General features: G+C 45.0%; 1 protein-coding gene across 3 annotated transcripts; it reads right to left on the reverse strand.

Moving 5' to 3' along the window:
• Positions 1-34: 34 nt before the first annotated feature.
• smpd4 (sphingomyelin phosphodiesterase 4) lies at positions 35-21,723 on the reverse strand. 3 transcript variants are annotated; one of them, XM_064309457.1, is made up of 21 exons: positions 21,519-21,723; positions 20,904-20,997; positions 20,595-20,681; positions 20,010-20,146; positions 19,023-19,098; positions 18,678-18,786; positions 18,525-18,577; positions 18,016-18,167; positions 17,400-17,532; positions 16,125-16,196; positions 13,501-13,590; positions 8,221-8,369; positions 7,275-7,365; positions 6,988-7,088; positions 6,570-6,733; positions 6,003-6,208; positions 5,292-5,522; positions 4,182-4,316; positions 1,863-1,991; positions 932-1,276; positions 35-899 (listed from the first exon to the last, which is right to left on the reverse strand). In XM_064309457.1, the coding sequence occupies exons 2-20, from the start codon at positions 20,940-20,942 to the stop codon at positions 950-952; spliced, it is 2,481 nt and encodes an 826-aa protein (XP_064165527.1). In that variant the 5' UTR covers positions 20,943-20,997; positions 21,519-21,723; the 3' UTR covers positions 35-899; positions 932-949. The 3 variants fall into 3 exon arrangements, with proteins under 3 accessions (XP_064165527.1, XP_064165526.1, XP_064165528.1); XM_064309456.1 differs by having other exon boundaries at positions 35-1,276; XM_064309458.1 differs by lacking the exon at positions 13,501-13,590 and having other exon boundaries at positions 35-1,276; positions 21,519-21,722.
• Between the last annotated feature and the right edge of the window lie 5,007 nt (positions 21,724-26,730).

Raw genomic sequence — 26,730 nt, forward strand, 5'->3', positions numbered from 1 at the left:
CCAAACCGCGAGAGGCTGTGATTAAAGACAGTCATTGAAAACAATGCTTGTTTAATGATCTTTAAATAGTGCATTCAGATACAAACTGGCATTAACAAGCAATGCACTGGATGCTTTTTGTCGTAAGATATGTATAGCTTCTGAAAGCTAGAGAGCCATTATATTTCCTCTTGAATGTTTTGTTGAAGTTTCAAGCTGTCATTTCTTTCATCCACACATTTGACAAACTGTCAAAACATCAATGTCTCGAAAAAAAAGTTTAACTTCAAGTACCATTCCAGCAAACATTCTTAAGATTTTACTCATATTTACAGTCTTTAGAGGGTAACCTCACCATATAACGTAGTCTGACAAGGTAGCATTCTTTGTCTTAAAGTTTTTATATGATAGTTTGGAATACTGATGGCACATTAATCTTAATTTTCAGTATTGACTGAGGGTACTGCACAGAACAATGACCACTACTGTCTGGAAACATTTAAGCCATTTATCCTCCATACATTCCTGTCTGACTACATTTCCCACAATGCACTATGAAACTGGTGGGACACGTTCTGGCTTCTAAGAGGATGCCCATACACAGCTGACAAAGGATGACAGATTAAGACACATACCAACATAGCCTACAAAGATTCTTTTTAATCATACAGCCAAGCAACTGTCGTCTATTTTATGGACTTTATATCTGTATCAGATAAGTAATCAGATTCATATCTGTATGAAGGTCAGATAGCTCTTTGTTCCTTGTCAAAAAAATAAATTAGGAGTTCTTCAGTGCGGACGTCCACAGCAATAAAAAGAGGGATAAAAATTTAAAGATATGGTGAAGTTACCCTTTAAAAAAAACTAGTGCCTTAAAGCAACAAGCAGAAGTGTGAGACCCGATGGCCCCGCTCTTCCTCGTGTCACCCCACGCTCTTCCTCGTGTCACCCCGCGCTCTTCCTCGCATCACTGCGTGGTCAGCCTCTCGCCCAGCAGGGCCATGCAGAGTCCGTAGAGCAGGCTGGCGGCGAGGATGAGGCCGGTGGAGGAGAGCAGGCCGAAGGAGAGCAGCGCCCCCAGCAGGTAGAACAGGAGCACGCTGAGCAGGGTGCGGTAGCTGGCCAGCGCGCGGAGGCTGAGCCGCGGCCTCCTGTGGCCCTCGCCCGCCCCCCCGCTCGCCGGGCTCCTCTGCTGCCCCCGGCGCCGCCGCGCGGACCCTCCGGTGAAGTAGTACCGGCCCAGCCTGCCCAGGAAGTCCGTCCGCGAGCACAGCACGTCCATGTGTCCCCCGAACTGCACACAGACGCACACAGTCAAGCCACTGCCCCCTTTATCCTGAACCCTCCCTCTTACAGTGACATCATCAGCCACCAGACTCCTTACACCCTCCCTCTTACAGTGACATCATCAGCCCCCGCCCCTGAGACTCACCCGCCGGTTAATGAGGGAGGAGACTCACGGTCATAAGCCCCGCCCCTGAGACTCACCCGCCGGTTAATGAGCGAGGAGACTCACGGTCATAAGTCCCGCCCCTGAGACTCACCCGCTGGTTAATGAGCGAGGAGACTCACGGTCATAAGCCCCGCCCCTGAGACTCACCCGCCAGTTAATGAGCGAGGAGACTCACGGTCATAAGCCCCGCCCCTGAGACTCACCCGCTGGTTAATGAGGGAGGAGACTCGCGGTCGTAAGCCCCGCCCCTGAAACTCACCCGCTGGTTAATGAGCGAGGAGACTCACGGTCATAAGCCCCGCCCCTGAGACTCACCCGCTGGTTAATGAGGGAGGAGACTCACGGTCGTAAGCCCCGCCCCTGAGACTCACCCGCTGGTTAATGAGGGAGGAGACTCGCGGTCGTAAGCCCCGCCCCTGAAACTCACCCGCTGGTTGATGAGGGAGGCGACCCGGAAGAGGAAGCGGACCAGCGTGGCGTTCTCGTAGCTGCGTATGGGCTGCAGCTCGGGGTCGCCCTGGTACTGGATCTCAAACCTGCGCAGCCCGTTGATGATCTGAAATTCAAATTAAGAGTCTGTGAGTGAGAGGAGGGGCAGGAGGGGAGGGGGAGAAACAAACAAACAAGAGATACAGCAAAGGGTGTCCAGTGCAGGTGAGGACCAGTTCAACAGCACAGTCACAATACCAGAGACTGCAGCAGAGTTGTGAAAAATAAATCCCAAAACTTAGAATTCTTTTAAACTGTTATATTCAAAAATCATACGACAGTTTGGGTTTTAATTGAATTTATTACTCTATTGACATTTAGATATCTAATTTAGATACACAAGCTTATCTTATATACTCATTTGGATATGTTTTTAATGTGTAGTCTCTAAAATCAGATGGCTCCATTTTTTAATTTCAATTTAATGCAGTACATTTCATATATTACACCCTTCATAAAAGCATTTATCGTATCTTGCAATTATCTCATGATCATAGTATTCTGTCATGGAAATCAACTGTCGGAACAGGAGGAAAGCTTCAATCCAAGTGAGCCAAGCACAAAAGAAAAACAAATTAAAAACGACTATAGAGGCTTAAGTGATCGTGGTCTAGCGGGACTAAGAACAAGTTTCATTTCTTTACACACAGCTGCATGTGATACTCGTAACGGATCTGACCAGGCAATTCGAGTGGAACCGATTCATTTTATTTGTTTGTTTGAACTTTACGGCTGCAACATGGCTGAACAGCTGAAATCAAAGCCTACGGATAAAAACTCAAAGGCCAGCTGATCGACGGAACAGCACAGTTTCGCCTGCTCCTGCTGTGACACTGCTCTGCTTACACTCTTGTGTACGCTTACAAACAATGATTCAGTGCATTCATTAGAATTATGACAGCACATCAACCGGGTTTTATTTAAATAAACAGATTCTGAAAACTTACAATGAATATACAGTGGGCTCCAGAATTATTGGCAATATTGATAAATATGCACAAAAAATGCTTAAATGCATTGAAGCATGAGAGTAAATGTATTGCAATATAAGTAGCTATATAGTTTTCCCGTATGTTTGAACATAACATATAGATTATTATCTGTGTCATTTATTATATGCAGCCTTTTTTCTTCATTTTTATTAAGGGTGCCAACAATTCTGGAGCCCACTGTACATCTGCTCATTCTCAAACTAGATTCAATCAGTTAAACGTAGGATTTAGTGGCATCTAGCGGCGAGGTTGGAGATTGCAACCAACTGAATACCTCCCCTCACCCCTCCCTTTCCAATGACATAGGAAAAGCTACGGTGGCCTGTAAGTTCCAAAAATGATGTCATCGTCTAACGACAGCATCGAGTAGCCAAGTGTCAAGTGATGAGGTGGCCTTGCCAGATTTATAAATTGTATTTATTTATTGAAAACTATAGGTCATAGCTTACAGCTAATTCTGAAACGATATGATTTGGATGTATTTTAAACACATTGGATGTATTAATAATAATTTCATAAATCTGGTTATTTGTTTATTTTATGTTTGATTTATCAATACACAAAGTTTATTGTTTGGCTTACATTCAAATTAGCTAATCTAAATGGATGTAAATCTCGTATGCCTTTAAAATGCATAATTTGTGAACATTAGGCCTAAATGTTTCTTTCTTTGAGTGTATAAGCACTGCTGTCGCCTCAGTTTGCAGAAGAGTGATTCGTTTGTGGAGACGTGCCGGAGGGAAATGCCAGCTGCCTGTTTACTGTGAATCAGACATTTTCCACAGCATTGCCCGCGGCTCGCCTGGAATCGTGAGGCGATACGATCATTCCAGCAGCCCTCTCCGCCATTCAGGCTTTTAGCATCGACATAACCAGCCCTGCAGTGCCACATCATTTCACCTACAGACAAGGTCTTACCTGAGGACAGGTCTTACCTGCTTGAGGACAGGTCTTACCTACAGACAGGTCTTACCTGCTTGCAGACAGGTCTTACGTACAGACAGGTCTTACCTGCTTGCAGACAGGTCTTACGTACAGACAGGTCTTACCTGCTTGCAGACAGGTCTTACGTACAGACAGGTCTTACCTACAGACAGGTCTTACGTACAGACAGGTCTTACCTGCTTGCAGACAGGTCTTACCTACAGACAGGTCTTACCTGCTTGCAACAGGTACGTACGAGTCTTACCTGCTTCAGACAGGTCTTACCTACAGACAGGTCTACCTACGCAGACGGGTTACAGACGGTCTACGTCAGACGTCTACTGCTTGCGGCCCAGGTCTGTGAGGATCAGGCCGTTATCTCCCTGTATGCAGTCTGGGAGCTGCCTGTCCCCGCCCAGCTCGTCCTCTGCAGACGCCAAATTGGCCATCAGCTGAGACACCTGGCCCACGTTCAGCTGCAAGCCAGGATACAGGCTTAACATAACACAACACAACATACTACAACATAACATATCATAACAGACAGTAACATAACAACACAACACAACATACTGCAACATAACATAACATAACACAACACAATGTACTGCAACATAACATAACACAACACAACATACTACAACATAACATCATAACAGACAGTAACATAACAACACAACACAACATACTGCAACATAACATAACACAATATACTACAACATAACATATCATAACAGACAGTAACATAACAACACAACACAATATACTGCAACATAACATAACATAACACAATGTACTGCAACATAACATAACAACACAACATACTGCAACATAACACAACACAACACAAAACAACATAACATATCATAACAGACAGGACAGTGACTCAAAACTGGCACTGGAAGGACTACCGACTCAAAACACTGGCACTGAAAAGGGTACTGACTCAAAACACTGGCACTGAAAGGACTACTGACTCAAAACACTGGCACTGAAAGGACTACTGACTCAAAACATTGGCACTGAAAGGACTACTGACTCAAAACACTGGCACTGAAAGGACTACTGACTCAAAACACTGGCACTGAAAGGACTACAGATGCAAAACTGGCACTGAAAGGATTACTGACTCAAAACACTGGCACTGAAAGGACTACTGACTCAAAACACTGGCACTGAAAGGACTACTGACACAAAACACTGGCACTGAAAGGACTACTGACTCAAAACTGGCACTTAAAGGACTACTGACTCAAAACGCTGGCACTGAAAGAGCTACTGACTCAAAACACTGGCACTGAAAGAGCTACTGACTCAAAACACTGGCACTAAAGGGATGTTCAATAGTCCCTGAGCCGCTTCTTGGATACTCGATGAGCAGACAGGGTCCCACCGATGCAGGACAGAAGAACAGGAGGTAGAAACACCTCCCTGTGCTGCTCTCCACCCACCCGGAATATCTGGCACAGGTAGTCCAGGGCCCGGTCCAGGAACTCGTGGCTCTTCCTCACACACTCGCCCATCTCGTCCGGCTCCGTCCCGGCGTAGGTGTGGTTGAGGTCCGGCGAGGCGGCGGAGAACCAGGACAGGAAGGACTGGTTGGCCGCCGCCTCGGCCGATTGGTCCGATATGCGCTTGGCCGTCTGCCGCGCCTGGGCCATTATCTGCACCAGCTTCAGTACCTGGGATCAGCACAGAAACAGAGCGCGCTCAGTACCGCAGGAAGTTAGCACGTAGCGTACCCCAAACACACACACACACACACTCACACACACACACACACACACATACACCTGGGATCAGCACAGAAACAGAGCACGCTCAGTACCGCAGGAAGTTAGCACGTAGCGTACCCCAAACACACTCACACTCACTCACACACACACTCACACACACACACACGCACAGGCACACACACACACGCACACACAGACACACCTGGGAGCACCACAGAATCAGAGCACCCCACACACACACACCTTTCTATCTGGGGCCCATTAGCAGAGCTGGTGTTGGTGTGGAGACGCAGAACCAAGCTGTGCTGCTCCCAAGGGGCACCAGGCTATTCCCCTTCCCGCCTAAAACGCTACTGCCCTCTCTGCGGCGTTTCGCCAAAGGGGTCCCGGGCCCCTACAGTGGCCCCCAGAGGGGCCCCAGCTCACCGCGGCCCGCAGCTCGGCCCCGAACATCTGCGTGTACTGGCAGTCCTGGCCCTCCAGGCCGTACACGTGGCTCTTGACCTTGAAGACGGCGTCCACCTCGGCGGGTTGCCGGGACGACAGGAAGCTGCCCCCGTGCGCGGGCGAGAGGAAGACGCGGGAGTGCCGGTGGTGAAGGACGTGCTCCGGCTCCAGGAACAGCTGCTCTCCTGTGGGCGGGGGGGAGGGGTGACCTGCTGGTACTGGTGCCATGACAACAGAGTGACTCCAAACATGGGCACATGCCATCAGTGTCATCACTAATGTGGGCTAATTCTATTTTTTTATTTATGATTTTGCTGTGGAGAGCAAAAGCTTTTGCTGCCTTCACGCAAGTCAATGATTGACAGCTCATTGTAGCTCCACCCCATGATTGGAAAGCATCTCTCTACCATCAGTACCTGGCAGGGTACCAGGCTCAACACACAACCGGTTTCAACGAGTGACAGAGCGCAGCTGTCGTGTGAAACTCCTCAAACCTACAGAATTAAACACACAGGCCAGCAGGGGGCGCTCCAGGGCTCCGCTCACCTTTTTGGATCATCTCCGGCAGGTTGGGCTGAGCAAAGACTTTAGCCACCCGGAAGACCATGAGCGCGTTTTTGGCGTTGACCAGGTCAGTGCGGACGGCTCGGTTCAGGAAACCCTGGAACAGCTTGGTGTACAAAAGCAGGTTCTCCTGCACAAAGGAGGACCTGAAAGAGAGCACAGCCAATCACACGCGTCCGGCAACACACGGGAACCAATGTTACGCATCCGCACGCTTTATTAGAAGAAGGCTGATATCTACAAATGTGAGCCACAGTCTCTCTACATCGCCCTCTTGCTGCCTGGTGCGTATTTCATTCTGTAGTAACAGGGCAGGGTATCCCTCAGTGGTGCGGCTCCACTGGAAAAGCTTTAGTCACATGACTATTTTACGGTAAACGGCGCAAGGCGTGTCCCGTACCACTTCTCCGGAACGCTGCGGTTCTGGCCCTCCGTTTGAGGGTTGGCCTTTTCCCCCGTGTAGCGCCAGGGCTGGATGTAGCTAAGCCACGTCTCCAAAACCTGCGAGGGAAATCAAGAGAACGCTGATCTTACACGCCTGCGGTCGTTTCTGACAAACCCTCCATATCACCCTGCGACTGAGTCCACTGCCCCCGTGTTTTAAATGAAACCAGGTCCACTGGAGTGGAAGGTTGAGACCGGCAGCTGACCAATGAGCTCTTTCCCAGTGAACATGCGGCGACTCACTGCTCTGAAGGAGGCATCCAGCGGCCAGTGACCGAAACAGTGCTGCAGGAAGACGTAGAGCTTCTGCTGGACAAATCGGGGGATGACCACCCTGCAGGCCGAGAGCGACAAGCACACGAAGGAGCACGATGAACAGGTAGCCTCAGTTTGGGTGAAGAGTGTGTTTATGCAGGGTCTGTTTGGGTGAAGAGTGTTTATGCAGGGTCTGTTTGGGTGAAGAGTGTTTATGCAGGGTCTGTTTGGGTGAAGAGTGTTTATGCAGGGTCTGTTTGGGTGAAGAGTGTTTATGCAGGGTCTGTTTGGGTGAAGAGTGTGTTTATGCAGGGTCTGTTTGGGTGAAGAGTGTTTATGCAGGGTCTGTTTGGGTGAAGAGTGTTTATGCAGGGTCTGTTTGGGTGAAGAGTGTTTATGCAGGGTCTGTTTGGGTGAAGAGTGTGTTTATGCAGGGTCTGTTTGGGTGAAGAGTGTTTATGGCAGGGTCTGTTTGGGTGAAGAGTGTTTATGCAGGGTCTGTTTTGGGTGAAGAGTGTTTATGCAGGGTCTGTTTGGGTGAAGAGTGTGTTTATGCAGGGTCTGTTTGGGTAAAGAGTGTTTATGCAGGGTCTGTTTGGGTGAAGAGTGTTTATGCAGGGTCTGTTTGGGTGAAGAGTGTGATTGTATAGGTACAGTTTGGATGAAGAGTGTGTTTATTCAGACTGTTTGGGTGAACAGTGTGTTTATGCAGGTTCTGTTTGGGTGAAGTGTGTGTTTACGCAGGGTCAGTTTGGGTGAAGACTGTGTTTACACAGACTGTTTGGGTGAACAGTGTGATTGAATAGGTACAGTTTGGGTGAAGAGTGTGTTTATTCAGACTGTTTGGGTGAAGTGTGTGTTTACGCAGACTGTTTGGGAGAAAAGTGTGTTTACGCAGGGTCAGTTTGGGTGAAGAGCATGATGTCGTGTTAACCTCTTGAACTCCTCCAGGGGGCTGGCCTGGGAGTGTGCGGAGGGCGAGGTGGAGGCGGGCTCTGGCTTCAGGCTGCTGGCGAAGGCGTGGAGGTGTTTGACCAGCAGGCGAACCACGAGCACATGCTCCTCGGACGGACAGAAGGGCTCCTGCAAACCCCGACCAAAACCAGCCAATCACAAAAGGGCACACGACACCCTCCCACAGTCACGCACCAATCACAATGCAGCCATAAACAAGCCCACTCTCCCACCACCACAGAAGCCCCACCCCTTGATTTACAGACCACACCCACCTCCCACTTTTCCCATCCGTCTACCCAACCAGTTCCCTTGTGTTAATCCACGCACAACTCTGAATGTTTAGGTTTAATAGGTACCTTGTTAGGGGCACACAGCCTGACACTGTAATGTAATGTAATGAAATCAAGCCCTTCAGGTTAATCAAGAGGCTTGTATAATCACACAGCAAAGATTCAGACATTAACGCTGTCTGTGAGTTAGCTCTTAGTTTCAGATCTTTATAGAGATTTAAACTTTGTGCCTGAAGAATTACTGCAGGGAACTTTTTTTCTTTTCCCCCACACATGCAAAAGAGGCTTGCCTTGATAAACTGTACTTTTTAATATCACACTCACAAATGAGACACTTTTGTACCAACCAGCATGCAATGCTTAATTTCTTTCTTTTTCTACAAAAGACTTGTGACAGTGTTTCCCATACATGTGCTTTATTTGGGCGGGCGGTCCACGTACATTTCCCCCCGCCCAAAATTATTTTTTGTATTTAATCGTTTATTTCTGCATGTGACGTCCACTAATCGCTGACATCCCATCAACAGCTTCTACTTCAAACACGCTTCAAAATGAAAACCCATATGTGTAACAAAAGTGAACTGAATAACCTGTACCTCTCAGACTGTTATTTTGTCCACGAAATGTGACTTTATAGCATGATGGGCTAAATCCATCCAGGAGATTGCTGTTGCTATTGATAGCTTGGATGTCACATTGGATTATGGTGTTCACCAGACGTTGCTTACAATTACCACAGCAACGATTCCATCCTCTTCCTTGTCTACAGTTACTTCCTTGTTGGCTGCAACACTCATCATTTTTGCTATATCAAGGTCAATATAGCGAAAATGGACAAAAGTAGTAGTGATAGTGAGGTGCTAGCTGTAGCAGCAGTGCTGCTAATGAAAGTAAAACTTCATAAGAGCTGAACATCCAGTACCTGGATGACATCATGTCTGCTTTTAGCATCGCAAACTATTCTCTCGTAAGGAAAGATCGCAATCGCAATGGAGGTGGCGTATGTACTTTTATTAGATCAGATATTAATTGCATTGTCAGGTCAGATCTGGAAGACGAGAGTGAAATTCTTATGCTAGACATCTGCTTACCCAAAACCAGACCTTTGCTGTTGGGGGTGTGTTACAGACCGCCCAATCACAGCTCTTTTTATGATAACCTGGAAAACGTATTATCCAATTGCAAAGGCTCGTCGGAAAGAGAATGTGTTCTATTGGGAGATTTTAATACGGACGTTTCTAAAGCATCCGGTTTTGTAAACTGTTTGGTTTAATTCAAAATATTAAAGAACCAACAAGAATAAGTGGAACAATTCATAGCACAATTGACTTAATTTTAGTATCTGATAAATCAAACGTTTCACAGAGCGGAGTCATTGTTTATGGTATCAGTGATCATTTTATAACCTTTTGTACAAAGAAGGTCTATAGGGAGGTTTTTTCTGGTCATAAAACCATTCGAGTATGCAGCCTTAAGTATTATTCTGTGGATAAATTAAAGGAACACATAGCAAAGGTGGAGTGGTCAGCAGTGTTGAATATTAGTAATGTGGATGAAGCATGGGGTGCTTTTAAACAACTGTTTCTCCAGGTTTTGGATGCAATTGCTCCAGTAAGAGAAGTCCGAGTTTAAAAAAAGATCCAGCTCATGGATCAGTCAAGAAATCCTGGAAGTGATCAAACTTAGAGATTTGTCATTGACTAAATATAATAGATCACTGGAACATATAGACTTGGAGTTATTCAAGAAATATAGGAATGAGGCACAGATTAAGATTAGGGCTGCGAAGCGAGATTACTATAAAGAATTAATTAAAGAGAATAAAGATGACCCTAAAAAACTGTGGACAACACTGAAGTTTTTAGGATGTGGTGGTAGGAAAGACAGCAGAGATAATAAATCTAGCAATATTGGTTTAGAAATGGATGGCAGAATAGAGTATGATAAATGCAGAGTTTCTACTACATTTAATGTTTTCTTCACTTCAGTGATGAACAACCTTGTTTCAAAGTTGCCCCCTAGTTCAGGGGAGTACCGCGAGGTATACAGGCAGAGATATTATGCAAATTTAGGAGTTAAGGCCAATTCGTTCTCCTTCACTAGGGTAACTAATGAGAAGGTTGCAAGAATATTAGGAGAGGGAAACATAACTAAAGCTACTGGCCTTGATGATATTCCTGCTAGGTTTTTAAGAGATTCAGCTGAAATGATTGCCCCTTATATTACACACGTTATCAATCTGTCTTTAGATCAAGGGATTGTACCAAGAGATTTTAAGCATGTCAAAATTATTCCTCTCTATAAGAAGGGGAGTTGTACAGATCCTAGCAACTACAGGCCCGTATCAATTTTAAGTGTTGCATCCAAGGTACTTGAGAAGGCTGTTCATGAGCAAATATATGATTATATTAATAAGCATAATCTTCTTTAAAATCTTCAGTCCAGTTTTCGGAAATCTTGCTCCACAGGCACTTGTCTTTCGTATCTTACTGATTTTATAAAAAAGGAGATAGATGAAGGCTAACTTTGTGGAATGGTCCTACTTGGCCTAGAAAAGGCCTTTGACACTGTAGATCATAGGCTACTTTTATCCAAGCTAAAAGCTTTTGGGATGGATTTAACAGCAGTTGGGTGGTTGACTTCTTAACTGGCTGAAAGGGATCAGAGGGTGGAGGTTGGTGGCCAATTATCAGAGGCTATGCCCATTACCTGTGGGGTGCCACAGGGAAGTGTTCTGAGTCCATTACTATTTCTGTTGTATATTAATGATATGAAATCTGTCTGTTCAAGCACCCTCTTCTTGTATGCTGATGATTCTGCCATACTTGTTTCACATAAAGAAAAAAATAAGATTCAAGAGTCTAGATGAAGAGCTTGTGAAGTTAAGGATTTGGTTTTCTGGCAACAAGCTTTCTCTACACTTAGGTAAGACAGAATGCATTTTATTTGGTTCTAAAGTAAGGCTGAGCAAAGTTTCAACATTACAGTTAGAGCTTGGAGGAAAGCCTACTACTACATCAGTGAATTACCTGGGCTGCATATTGGATGGGAACCTGGGAGGAGAGAGCACGGCCTTGAAGGTGTTGGGCAAGGTTAATGCGAGAACCAGATACTTGGCTAGGAAGGCAAAACTATTAGACACTATTAAACTATTTGTCTTAAGGTGTTGGCATCTAGTCTTGTCCAGTGTCACTTGAACTATGCTATCTGCTCTCGGTTTGGGGGCTTGTCTAGAGCATTAAAACAGAAACTTCAGGTGTCTCAAAATAATTTGATAAGGGTGGTGTTGGGCCTGGATTACAGGAGTCATATGGGCAGGACTCAGTTTCAGCAGTTACAGTGGCTGCCAGTTGAAGCAAGAGCAGGTATGCTGCAGCTCAATATGGTCCATAAGATCATATATGGTAGGGCTCCAAAGTATTTTACTAATTATTTTATGAAGGGGGAAGGACATGGCCATAACACTAGAGCAAGTATTGCTAACCTGAGCCTTAGTAGGTTTAAGACCAAGATGGGCAGGGTCTCTTTGTTGTACTCTGGAGCCTTGGAGTGGAATAAATCGCCACTTTCAATTAAAATCAACAGTAAACCCTTCACCTTCAAAACAATGATCAAAGGTAAGCTGTTGGAAAATATCCCCATATAAGTGGCTGGCTTACTATTTGTATTAGGCTCACTTTGTTTATATAGGACTGTGGATTAAAATGGGCGTAAATTGTATGCGATGTAAATAGGAGTTATAGTATGATTATGTATTTCAGACTATGGTAAGAATCTTTGTATGTCGCGTTGTTCTTTTGAAGCCTGATATTACCTTGCTATGGCTGAAGGAACATCAAGGACCAAGATGGAAATAAGTCCAGGATTTTTTCGTGTTATCCTTGACAATTTCTTCACATGCAAGTCTTTTGACACGTGTTTTAATTTTGTCAAATAAACTAAACTAAACTAAGCACCCGGTACACGGAGCGTACGCAAGGCTGCGCGAGGATGAAGACTCACCGTCGTTTCTTAATCTCACCCGTTTTTTCCCTGAACAGTATGCTCACCAAAGAGCAAATGTCACCGTTGATTGGGGATGTGACTACTCTTATACCGCACGCTCCTTAGTAACCATAATGAATTTTTCAAAATGTATGCAGTCGCCAGCACAAACACCACAAACACCTCTCACCCCCCACCCCCCACTTCCCACTAATAAGAATTTTCTATGGGAAACACTGAACACTTGAATGTCATTTAAACAAATTCACTTAATTCCTGCATGACTTTCATCAACTACAAAAATACTGTTAACCTAGAGGGCTTTGCCTGCAAAAATACGAATTACCAAATGCACAAATCTAACAGACAAGAACATAACCAAAGTGTTAACGACTGATTGATTGTTATGAAACCATTGTTATGTTCCACTGATGTTTCAAGTCAATATTTGTATTTAAATCAGTAGAAAGGTAGCAGTGTTTGCTCTAGAACAGGAAAAGGCCGACTGAAACAAAAAAAATGGCCAGCAGGAAACAGAAACAAAAAAAACAAAAAAAGCATTTATCACACGACACCAACACGAAAGGACACATGCTTTTTAAGGATGGAAAAAACAAGAACAGATGCTGCTAGACCCGTGCTACCCTTTCTGTCAAAATACACTATGCACGCGACTGCACCATCCTGCATTTGATGGTCAACAGTGGACGTCCACGTGTTAAAGAAACCCACTCCCAGGCATTTGAGTGAGGAACTACACTACCCACAATGCTTTGCAGCTAGCCTTGACTTTTGAGGCAACTGTCTTTGATGTCATTACAAAGAGTAGAATAACAACAAGGTTCCACCCCCAGACATACATATCATTCTGTAAGCCACCTTTGATCCACAAGATATGTATTCAGTGTTTCTACCTGCCACGCCCGTTACCTTGCCCAACAGCCGCTCAAGCAGCCAAAAGGAACAAATCGAGAGGTAAGTACTTGGTAGGTGTTGAGGGTCCCGTAGCCAGGCGGGGCGGGGGGGCTGCTGGGGGAACCAGACATACTGAGCCGGTACTGCAGCAATGCCAGCTGGGACAGCCGTCAGAAGTCACAACACGGGACGGGGGGGAGGGCAAGAGGGAGAGGACAAAAATAACGCACAACACAGCGGGAGAAGGAGAGAGAGAGAAGAGAAAAAGGGAGCGGGGGGGGCAAGAGTGAAAATGAGGAGGTAGAAACAACAGGAAAAGGTAAAAGAAAGAGTAATCCAAAAAGAGGACAAGATGAGAAGAGGAACACAAAAAAAGAACAATGACAACAACAATGGCGACCAAAAAGAAAGACTACGGGAACGCTAACTAGAGGAAGGCGGAGACATGGCGGCTGGGTGGTGCAGTAGCCCCTTTCCAACCCAAGCAGTGCTGCTCATTCCGCTAGCGCCCCGCTAGCGCCCGCTAACGCCGCCGTGCAGGCTAAATCAGGGCCATTCAGGGGCCTGTGGGAAAACAGCCGGGGTTCCTCCCGCAAGCGAGCAGCGAGCAGCCGAGGAATAACAGGGTGACGTTCAGAGTCTGGATTCTAGAAGTGTTCTCTCCAAGAACTGATTTTAAGGAGCCCCTAGAGCTGTTCGCTGAAAACCCATCTGTAGTTTATCTAAAAACGGTCCATTAACAAGAACGTACAACTGGAGCCAGAAATTAAATTTTCAGGAAAAGAAGACAGATTGAAATTTATCTTCCTTTCCTGAAACCCCGAGCACGCATCAGGTTAATTGTCTTCACACGACAGGTCTATAGACTGCAAACAAATGCTTTCTTGGGGTTTTTTTTCCTCAAAAAACAATCTCAGGTAGCCTTAGGTGCAGGGAAGAGATATTAATAGTCCCTCTGTACTATAGCGCTGGTCTCAAGAACTGCAACACCTCCCCAAAAAAGAAAAGCTCCACTAAAACTTGGAAACACCATCTACTCACAGTGGCAGAGCGGGGTGTTGGGTACACAGGGAACGGGCCGCTCTAGATTAACCAAATTTATCAGAAAGGACATATCTGAACATTCTCCACTGAGTTTGATGATTTAAGCCTTGCTCTTAGTGAGTCAGTAAGCTGGACCCTTATTTTTGAATTCCCTACATCTGTACCTACACACCAATCCAAAAATCCTACACAAAACACAAATCCTACACAAATCCATTCTCATGACTCTCAAACCTGAGGACTACAGTACTGCTGAGGTAAGCAGACCTGAGTCTTCACTGCTACCTGCTCTTCCTGTGGACTGGGACTTATTTTATGCCTCAAATTACTCCTGCCATTTAAACAACCTGGGTCTGCAGTGACTGACGATGATGTCATAATGGTCAGTGCTGACAACCAATCAGGCCCAGAAAGCCAGCGAAGCCCCGCCCCGCCATGCCCAGCAGGCAATGAGCAAAGCGAGAGGACGAGCTGGGAGAAAAGCAGCGGCATGCACAGGAGCAAATGCGGGAATGCGGAAAACAGACGCAGCGCAAGGTTGGATGTGTGTAGCACAGCAGTGTCCTGTAAGCGCATGCTCTGTGCCACCCACTGAGAAAACAGCCACACCGTTTCTACTGTGGAAGCCTGTGAAAATGTAACACTGCTTCTACTGTACAAGCCTGTGAAAATGTAACACTGTTTCCACTGTAACAGCCTGTGAAAATGTAACGCTGTTTCTACTGTAACAGCCTGTGAAAATGTAACGCTGTTTCTACTGTACAAGCCTGTGAAAATGTAACGCTGTTTCTACTGTACAAGCCTGTGAAAATGTAACACTGTTTCCACTGTACAAGCCTGTGAAAATGTAACACTGTTTCCACTGTAACAGCCTGTGAAAATGTAACACTGTTTCTACTGTACAAGCCTGTGAAAATGTAACACTGTTTCCACTGTAACAGCCTGTGAAAATGTAACACTGTTTCTACTGTACAAGCCTGTGAAAATGTAACACTGTTTCCACTGTAACAGCCAGTGAAAATGTAACACTGTTTCCACTGTAACAGCCAGTGAAATGTAACACTGTTTCCACTGTAACAGCCAGTGAAAATGTAACACTGTTTCCACTGTAACAGCCAGTGAAAATGTAACACTGCTCCTGTGAAAATGTAACAGTGCTCCTGTGAAAATGTAACGCTGTTTTCACTGTAACAGCCTGTGAAAATGTAACGCTGTTTCCCTTCACCCAAAAGAAGCACTCTGCTGCGGTTCTGCCGTGTGATTGTTCGATTTGATTGGATGTGAAAGTAAGGATGTGGGTTTATACCGAAGAAGTGCGATCACACAAACCACAGAATATCCCTCTACACAGCCGGGGAGCCGCGACTGACGAAATGCAGACGGAAAAAAAGAATCGATGAGCACATTAAAGAAAAACAATCAAATCACTCAATACTTATTATCCTTGAATCAGCCTAAAGTGCTTAATTTGCACTTAGCAACTGAAAAGACTGTATCAGCTGAATTATAAAAATGAGTGTGAGTGTGTGTGCATGTGCACATGAGAGAGAGGTATTTGAATAGGGGCAAGCCGAAATCAGCCAGGCAACGGTGCTGCGGGACAACAGCCAAAAGTGTGCTGGGGGGGGGGGGGGGGCGGTACACTTACCTTCACCTGCGGAGACTGAAGCTTCTGGTACATCTCCAGGGAATAGTGGTGCAGCCACATCTCCACAAACACCTGAGGGTGCGCACGTACGCACAAACAAACACACGCACACACGCACACACACACACACGCACGCACACACACAAAAAAAAAATCCCACATTACTCAAACTGGCTACTCAAACATATTTTCAGAACAGGGTTGGTTTGAGTTAATCGAGTTAATCTCCATTTCCACACAGGGTACCACGCCAGCGTAGCATCGCCTCCTGGTTCTGTGAAGGAATGGTAACAGCATGCCAAAGCACTCGGGTTAACACAACCAACGGTGGACGCTAATGAGCTAGCAGCCGATGCTCCTGCCAGATAGCCCCTTGACCTGCTGTGATATCCCATCTCTCTTTATCTCAGCAATTAGCACTGCTTACTCAGCACAAAGTCCGCTTGAAAGGCAGTCAGAAACAGCAATAGCAACAAACTTCAGATGACAGTTTAGTAAAAATTAACACAAGAAAAAGGGGGGAAATTTGTGAGAAAAATGCAGTGGGAAAAGGTCATAATAAGCCTGGTTCAGCTCTACAGTGGGAAAGGGCTATAATGAGCCAGCCTGGTTCAGCTCTACAGTGGGACAGGGCTATAATGAGTCAGCCTGGTTCAGCTTTACAGTGGGGAAAGGGCTATAATGAGCCAGCCTTGTTCAGCTCTACAGTGGGAAAGGGCTATAATGAGCCAGCCTGGTTCAGCTCTACAGTAGGAAAGGGCTATAATGAGCCAGCCTGGTTCCAGCTCTACAGTGGGGAAAGGGCTATAATGAGCCAGCCTGGTTCAGCTCTACAGTGGGAAAGGGCTATAATGAGCCAGCCTGGTTCCAGATCTACAGTGGGAAAGGGCTATAATGAGCCAGCCTTGTTCAGCTCTACAGTGGGAAAGGGCTATAATGAGCCAGCCTGGTTCAGCTCTACAGTGGGAAAGGGCTATAATGAGCCAGCCTGGTTCAGCTCTCAGTGGGAAAGGGCTATAATGAGCTAGCCTGGTTCAGCTCTACAGTGGGAAAGGGCTATAATGAGTCAGCCTGGTTCCAGCTCTACAGCGGGAAAGGGCTATAATGAGCCAGCCTGGTTCCAGCTCTACAGTGGGAAAGGGCTATAATGAGCCAGCCTGGTTCCAGCTCTACAGTGGGAGAGGGCTATAATGAGCCAGCCTGGTTCAGCTCTACAGCGGGTGTAAAGGGGTCTATTTAGCTAGCGTGACTCTATCACCTCCCTGCTCCCCTCACCTGTAGCAGTGTCTCGGACCTCCAGATCTCCTGGGTGGCGAGGTCAGCATTGACTGAGGGCTGATGGGTAATGTGGCGTTTCAGTAAGCTGCTGCTGTGGGCACCGTACCCTGCAAACGGCATGTTGGCAGATCTGGAGAGAGGACGACACAGCAAGGCCAATCATGATTGGACACTCTCTATGCAGTATACAAATACAAGACCAGACATCTGTTTTGTGACCAATATTTTTAAGGGTTTTGATCTACTCCTGTGTTTGTATGTGAGCAGTTGCATTTAATGAGAAGTATCAGCTGATTAACACTGCCTTACAGGATATTATCTTTACCTCATACCTGCACATCTCCAGTATATGAAAGTATGTGTGTGTGTTTGTACATACTACACCTTACATGTGACGATTCTAACATTTTATAACTATATGTTAGATTATAATTGTATTTGTGGATTGACCATGGATCCATGTTCTATGTTTCCCTGTCCCTTCCACAGAAAATCAGTCAGTCAGTGTCTGTCTGTTCATGTCAGTTTGTCTGTCTACAGTCAGTCAGTCGGTCTGTTAATCGGTCAGTCAGTCGGTCTGTCAGCCAGGAGTCAGTCAGTCCTGTAACAGCACCTGGGAGAGGGCGGGGCCACCGTGCTCCGGGCGTCCGAGAAGGGGGAGGGGGGCACGACGCCCTCTGTGGGCAGGAAGTACTGAAGGTAGGCGTCCACCAGGACGAAGTAGGCACTGTCCGAGGAGCTGACGTGCTGCCCCGGGGGGTAGTTCTACAGACAGGACACGATTACTCACTGACCAGCTCACATTCTCACACCATCGCTACGGCGAAACAAAAACACTTTTTATTAAAGGGAGTATTTGGAAACCAGCCGCACAATTCCACTCCTGTTGTTACTGGACAGCAAGCGGAGATAGTTTAAGCTAACTAGCTGACTTCGCTAACTCGTGTAAACAGCTATAGTTTAGCCAATGAAATTCTGCTGCAAACAAAACATAGGAAAACAAACAGTAGAACTGTAGCTTTTTTGGCACAACCCAAATTTAAATCTTTTAAATCTTTAATTCCTCCATCTGTTCCCCAGCAGAGTAAATTATATAAATGTCCATAAAAAGTCTCCACTTACCCTCGGGGCGATGAGACTTGCGGCGAAGAAAAACATGTAATATTCGAAGGGATCTGAGAGAAACGTTAAGGAAACGCGCAATCCGCTCAAACGGACGAGAGACCGTGGAGCCGGGGACGCGGACGCCTGCCGGAGCCCGGAGGACAAGGATACTGAGAGAGAGGCTGAGGCTGGGCAGGCCCGAGAGAGGGAGCTGCAGCTTGTTGTGGAACAGCGGGCAATCCGGGAGGACGCCTTCCTGAATGGCAGCCTTCACAGGACCCTGAGGACACGAGACACGTGCAGCACGTGACTCAACAGTGAGTCGGCTGCAGCTAACGAGGAGCCAGAAGCGCTCGACTCGCTCTGTCTGGATGAAGCGCATCGGCTCAATGCCTGCGCGCTGTGTACATGTAAGCAGACCTCTGTTTCAACCACGCTACGCTACAAAGCCTGCACGTGTGATTAGCTGCATCAGGCGACGAGTAGCTCGTGTGAGAAGGCCGCTCCGAAACTCACGGGGAGAAAGGAGACCGGAACCTCGTACTTGTAGTCCTCAGCCTGCAGCTTGTACACCAGCTTCATCATCGGGCCGCTGGAAGACACAAACGTCAAACCTTACTGTGCAACACCAAGGCCGATGACGTGATGCGAAGCTTAACATCAATCAGCACGCTGAGGTTTCTGCTTCCGTCGACATGGGCGTTTACCTAACACGGAACGCAAATTTCTAGCAACTCAATCTCGCCCAGAGCGACAGAAAGGCCAGGGCCGTGCCTGGTAATGGCTCACAATGAGCGTTTATCTCAAAGAGCTCTGTCGCGAGGGCTTTCCTACGCTGGAGAAAACGCTCTGCTGCCGTGAAACAGCGTTTAGGCACTAAAAGGTACGATAATAAAAAAGTACTCAATCAAACGCAAGGACAAATCCACCCCTAATGCAATCAATTAAATAGTGTTTTAAACTCATATCAAGGTCTCATTCCCCTACATACAAGGGCCCATAAAACTGCACTACATCACTACATCATGAGTCATGCAGACCAGCAATACATTCCTGAAATTGAAAGCTGTCCCTGACTCAGCCGACAGGCTCAAACCGTTTAGCAGAATGTGGAATCTAATCCAGCATCAGTTTCAATGAGAATCATTTGTCCGAAACAGAAACCACTTTTGCCAAGATAGCTTCAAATATCTCTCAGCAAATAAAATAACATATAAATTTAAAATCCCATTTTCACATTTTGTCATTTTCATTTTTTAAATTAAATTTTAGGTTTATGGCTTGTTCAGCTTTACTGCACAATTCAAACTGCCGACATCGCAGTTCACAATGAGCTCTACAGGCTACGCCACAAGACACCCCCATTTAGTTATTTTCAAGATTTTTCAAGAACTCTGGTAATCCTGAGAAAGTCAGTCTAGAAGCCGTACTTAAGGACTGATTTAAGAAGCCAGAGGGAGGGTGCGTGTGTATTCAGTTAGAAACCCGGAGGGAGGGGCCCACCTGGGGTGCAGGAACTCCAGGGCGATGGCGTACTCGTTGATGCGGCCCTGGAGCTGCCGGAGGTTCCAGCCCACGACGACGCCATCCAGACTGCCGAGGATACTCTCCACCAGCCAGGGGAAGACCAGGTGCAGCTCCTAACAACAACCAGGATAAAAGCACTATCACCATCTCAGAGTGCTTTACAGTGAAGGGGGAGGAGCTTGCTTCAGCTGCCACCAATCCTGCGCATTACACAATCCCACAATAAAGCTCACTTTCTTTCTTTTTTTGACAACATCTCAGTGTCTTTCTCTGTCTCACAGACCTGGGTCAAATTCATATTTGTTTTGGATTCAAATACTTTTCTGTGTTCTATTGATCTTGCCTGGTGTAATTGAGCCTGCCAATATGACCACAAGTTGGGGTTTGCACTTTTTGAGAGTATTTCATTGGTTCCAATACACCAGACAAGATCAGTAAAGCATAGAAAAGTATTTGAATCCAAAACAAATACGTATTTGACCCAGGTCTGCAGTCTCACATACACACACACGCACAGATAGACACCTCACTGCTGAATGGAATAGCTTGTCGGGTGCTCACCTTTGCAGGGTAATCATCAATCACTTTCACCAGCTCCTGACAGCGCTGGAGGAGATGCTTGGTCACAGAGTCCGCTTTCAAATTGGCCTGAATAAACGCACACAACCTCGATCTTACACTCAAAATACAAACCCAAATCAAACATGATGATATCAGCACTAAGTATTAATCTACATGGGCACTTAATAAATCATTGACTAGCCTGTAACGGAGATGTACCATTTAACGGTAGAGAAAAAAGCAGTTAAACGGAACGTGTGGGGGAGGAACATAACAAGGTCACTGCGTAATAAACTTTGATATACTAACCAACAGAAAACTGGGCTGTTGCATGGCTGGGGCGGCCATGGCCACGGGACTGTCCTTAGTGTAGATCCTAAACGCGACAAATGCGTCTACACACCTGCAACACAAGCGAATCGGAGTAGATTTTCACAACAAAAACACTTAGCTAACATTATTAAATATATAAAAGCTAGCTAGCTATGTTTTATAGTAAACGGGCATTAACCAGTATCAAACCCGCTAGCTAACGTATTCAGGACATACCACGTCGTTTGTCAAACTCTGTGTAGTTATGTGATTTCAGCTAACGGAATGCAATGTGATAGCCAACATCAGTCTATTTGTTAGCTATTACAGCTGTAGCAGGCTAGCAAGTTTAGCTAGCTAACGCCTCTAAATATAACTATAAGCTATGTAACCAAAGTCAACAATATGTGAAATAGGGCAAAATAACACAATATTCGGCTGTTGAATGTAGAAACCTTTACAAATGACAGATTTAGACACATTGTTAGTCAATGCCAGAACGTGGCTCGGTGGCCTGATAGCTAGCTAGTGTTAGCTGGCTAACTTGCGATCATAACTACTCTGACTTTGTTACAGTAGCTAGCTAGCAAGTAGCTAGCCTGTTTGGGTTACCTGGCACAGCTATGACACGATCACACGTAGTTAGATAAGAAGTTATCCATTCGGCCGGCTGACAGTATCCAGAGCAGCACCGAAAACAACACCTTTTAACAATACAGTCTGACTTCACTCCTGCACCTGGCCGCTTCTTTCAATTCTAATCTACCGCGTTTCAGTCAGAATGTGGCCGCATGAAGCGCATGACGTCACTTCCTGGAAAAAGTGCACCATCACCGGAGAAAACAGAACTGTTATAATCAGAATAGTTCTGTGTTGTTATCACATACTTTTTCTGCAATAAAAAAAGTCAATACGTTGGTTCGTTTTTATAAAGTTCTGGCCGTGTAAACATAATTGCCAAGGCATAGACAAAAATGCCAAGTTACTCACACTACATACTATATAAGCCAGTAATTCAAACAGCCAAAAATCCTGCCTTCCATTAAATCTTTTAATTTTAAAATAAAAAAAATTTCATTTGGGTGAGCAAAGATCAATCAATATCAATACTTTTAATGCCAGGCCTAGATTTTGTGAGTTTGAATTAATGACATATGATTATACTGCATTGTATGTGTGAGTAACTTTTTTTGTTGAAAACGTTTTTTCTTCAAATATCATTTCTTTTTGTTCGGTGTTAGTTATGAGTAACTGATAATAGTAATGCGTATTAATGTAGGCTATGACAGACATTCATACATGCATGCAAACACACATACAAACACATTGAAACACATTGGCCTGAATTCAGTCATTTTTCCTTTAATGATAATTATAATTTCAATGATAAATAAATGAAAGCTGGACAAAGCCTGCAATAGATCGCCGAGGTTTTAGGGCCTATCAGTCATGTAGGCGTCATGAATACGGTTTGGTACCAAAACCCAGTAGCAGGCACCAATTTCCATACGACTGGTAACGTTACCTACTGGACCGAATCATGACGCAGATATCGATGCTAGATTCTGGTGCCATCTCTACTAATGTTATACACTGACTTTGTCAACTTGTTAGCAAGCTAGCTAACATTAAACTCAGTCAAAATGCGAAAGCAAAACTATCTAAAGTGTGGTTGTATTTTACCCAGAAGGATTCAAACAATGGGACATGCCTTTGCAATAAAAACAATATGTTCTTTAATGTCTTTCTTTGCTTGTTCTTCTAAAGAAGGAAGACTACCATTTCAGGTGTGAAAAGTGTTTTAGCAGGGGTATCATGAAAATGCGAATGGTACCCCTTCCCTAGTCATGAAACAATATTATGTGGGGTTTGCATGTGAAATGATAGAGAGATTTCAGAAATATAAATAGGTTTCCCACAAAGATTATACAGCTGTAAAAGCAATAGTTAGCAATTATTAGTTTGCAAGCAAGTTAGCTTCGTTACAAAAATGTGTGCACCTCATTGTCCATTGTCTGTGTGTATCCGATGATGTTACTGGTTGACGTATCCTAAATATCCAATCAGGTGAATTATTGATTGTGGTACTGGAGCATTTATGAAAAAGAATGGAAAAAACGTAAAATCCCTGTCTGTTTACATGAGGTGAGAAGGTACAGAAGTTAAAGTTATGAAGTAGGTAATTGTGGCTGTTTCTGTCAGAAACCCTGAAAAGTGGCAAACTCAGTGCTGTATAGGTATGGGGAATGCCGCCCCACCAAGCCGTAACTTGTTAGGATTGCTGTTTTATATATGCATAATGCATTTTTTTAATAAATGACTTCAAACATATTATTTTGAATTTCTTATATTGAATTCATGACATTTAAGTTGTTTTTCATCAATTTTAATGGAGGGATCAGATGCTTATGAAAATGCCTAGTAGTAGTCGTAAGTTTTAGGGTTAACATTGGGGTTTGGTAGTGTTAGGGTTATAAATACTCTATTTCTTATATTGAATTCATGATATTTACGTTGTTCTTCGTATTTTTTAAATGAGCAATCACAGAATTGCCTATGGCTGCAATTAGCATATTGGACTCAAATTAGGGTTCTGCTAGGGTTAGGAAAAAGGTCAGTTTTAGGGCTGAGATAAGTTTACGGTTGTGTTCAGGAGCTTGAGAAAAGGTTGGGACAAGCATAAGTCTTTGATTTAGGATGAACTTTTTCACTAGCAGGCTGTACCCCCATAGCATTATATTGATATATGTATATTTTTTCAGTGAAATACATTTTTCAAAATAAATGACTGAACACTTTATTTTGCACTCTTCTTATTTCTGATTTTTTATCCATGATGTTTATGTTGTTCTTCTGAGTAATCAGATGTTTACAGAAAGGCTACAGTTAGGTTTTAGGGTTCAAATGATGGTTTGTTAGGTTTACAGTTAGGAAAACGGTAAGTGTGTGGGTTGAGGGTAATTCATGGTTGTGTTCAGAAGCTTGAGGAAAGGTTAGGCCACATTTTGGAGTGATAGTAAAACTAACCAATCACATTTTGCCTCTAAATGGGTGGGATCTTCTATTGATTAAATTTATTAAATTTATGATGAGTTCCACCAGCAATAAGGCCTAACACAAGTACAGTTCTGTGCGCTTGACAATTAATTCAAAACTTGGCTGTCATTTTTTCATCAGTATACTGCTCTATGGTACTAGCCACAGCAACTACTAGAGAAAATAAGCTTGTCGCTACCTTGTCAATCACTGATGAAAGACACACTCTCCATGGCCATGCATCTCCACCAAGTTGCCTGAAATCTAGGAAAAGCTTCCTGACAACCATAGAACCACTGAACACCTCACCAGCAGAAGAACGCCTCAGCATCTGGAAGGCAAGCCTTGCAGGAAGCCCACTCCCGGTAGACATGGAGATTGCACCTGCAGAACATCTCCCTCCAGGCCCCAAAGACAACTGGGTGGACTGGAAAGCCCTAAACTGTCTTCGTGTCGCAGTGGGAAGATGTAAGAGGAGCCTTCACAAATGGGGATATTCCACCAGCTCAACCTTGTGTGACTACAAACCAGAGCCGCAGGCCATGGACCACCTCATAAGATGCCCACTGCTGACAGCGACCTGCACCAGAGAAGACCTGGCCACGTACACTCTACCGGCCCAGCTTCGTGTAAAGAAGTGGGCAAGCACAGTCTGACGTAGGATACGAAAGAAGAAGACCTTGTCGTTATCACCATTTGCAAATTAAAACTTGAATTAAATATTTGATTTAGTGAAGAGAGAGACATCAACACCAGTGCTGCCTATTTTGGTGCTGAAAACAAATGCATATGAAAGGAATTTCATTCGAAACAATTTTGAGAGATACCCATGGATGGCAGGCAAAAATTTTAAACCAGGACATTATGTTCAATTTAATAAAAATGCTGTTAACATACACTATATGGCCAACAGAATCTGGACACCCCTGATCTGGGGCTGTTTTTCATGGTTTAGGCTAGGCCCCTTTGTACCAGCGAAGGCACATTTTAATGCAGTAACATTCTAGACGATTCTGTGCTTCTGACTTTGTGGCAATAGTTTTGGGAAGGCCTTTGCCTGTTTCAGTGTGACAATGCCCCCGGGCACCCAGCAAGATCCAAATAGAAATGGTTTTATTTTATTGCTAGCTGACAAGCTTCAGCATGTTTCGAATAAGCAGTCAAATGCTGATTCAAAGTTTTGATTTCACACATTCAGACAGCACAAAGCTCAGATTGGCTACCATTAGCTTGTGGCAGGTTGCTGTTTGCTAATCTTTTTGCTGTAATATGCCATAACCTATATATGCTATGTGTATACTGTCATTAACATATTAAAATATGAATCATCAGCACGTCCATCTCGTTAATAAATGATCTCATAACTACATTTAGAGTGCATTTGTGTGTTGTAAGTGATCAATTAATCACATCATGCAGCTGTTTTACTTTGCGGTGGCAGTGAGCTTTTAACTCGCTTGCACGAGAGCTAGCTTCCGAATGTAGCTGGTAGCCTCTACCCATTTTTTCTCTCAGTTTCTTTTTTATGGTAGGAGCTGATAGAAATGGCTGCCATTAGCTAAAATGCGATGTTTGCTCGCTCTCTCACTCTCGTTCCTGTACGGCCGCATTCTGTGCATTTTGCTTTTGGTGCACTCTGAATGATTATGTTTGTCATATGGACTTTCAGGGACAGCACGGTGGTGCAGTGGGCAGCACTGTGTGTGCCCTGCGATAGATTGGCGGCCTGTCCAGGGCGTATTCCTGCCTCTCGCCCAATGCATGCTGGGATAGGCTCCAGCACCCCCCGTGACGTTGCCCAGGATAAGCGGGTATAGATGATGGATGGATGGATATGGTCTAGTCTGCCATTTGCCCCGTTCTGTCTAGTCTCAGGTCTAGACTGTAGTTTGAGCGGTTCGGTCTAGTCTCAGGTCTAGTCTGTAGTTTGAGTCGTTCGGTCTAGTCTCAGGTCTAGTCTGTAGTTTGAGCAGTTCAGTGTAGTCTCAGGTCTAGTCTGCCATTTCAGCAGTTCGGTCTAGTCTCAGGTCTAGACTGTAGTTTGAGCCATTTGGTCTAGTCTCAGGTCTAGTCTGTAGTTTGAGCGGTTCGGTCTAGTCTCAGGTCTAGTCTGCAGTTTGAGCAGTTCAGTGTATTCTCAGGTCTAGTCTGCCGTTTGAGCCATTTGGTCTAGTCTCAGGTCTAGTCTGTAGTTTGAGCTGTTTGGTCTAGTCTCAGGTCTAGTCTGCAGTTTGAGCTGTTCGGTCTAGTCTTAGGTCTAGTCTGCAGTTTGAGCTGTTCGGTCTAGTCTCAGGTCTAGTCTGCAGTTTGAGCTGTTCGGTCTAGTCTCAGGTCTAGTCTGCAGTTTGAGCTGTTCGGTCTAGTCTCAGGTCTAGTCTGCAGTTTGCCCCGTTCGGTCTAGTCTCAGGTCTAGTCTGCAGTTTGAGCTGTTCGGTCTAGTCTCAGGTCTAGTCTGCAGTTTGAGCTGTTCGGTCTAGTCTCAGGTCTAGTCTGCAGTTTGCCCCGTTCGGTCTAGTCTCAGGTCTAGTCTGTAGTTTGAGCAGTTCAGTGTAGTCTCAGGTCTAGTCTGCAGTTTGAGCCGTTTGTAGCCAGTAAGTCGCTGGCCATAAATCTTAGAAGCAGTAAAAATGCATACTTTGCATTTTATTTTTCACTATCTTTTTTCTTTTTTATAACTTTAATTCCTGTATTTATTTCTATTTGTAATTGTGTGTGGTTGTTCTTATACTGCATTGTGGTCCCTGTGGTACTGTATTATTATGTTATTTTCCTTACACCCATCTGTAAT

The sequence above is a fragment of the Anguilla rostrata genome, chromosome 14 (genome assembly GCF_018555375.3).
Source record: "Anguilla rostrata isolate EN2019 chromosome 14, ASM1855537v3, whole genome shotgun sequence".
In the NCBI taxonomy this organism is placed as follows: domain Eukaryota; kingdom Metazoa; phylum Chordata; class Actinopteri; order Anguilliformes; family Anguillidae; genus Anguilla; species Anguilla rostrata.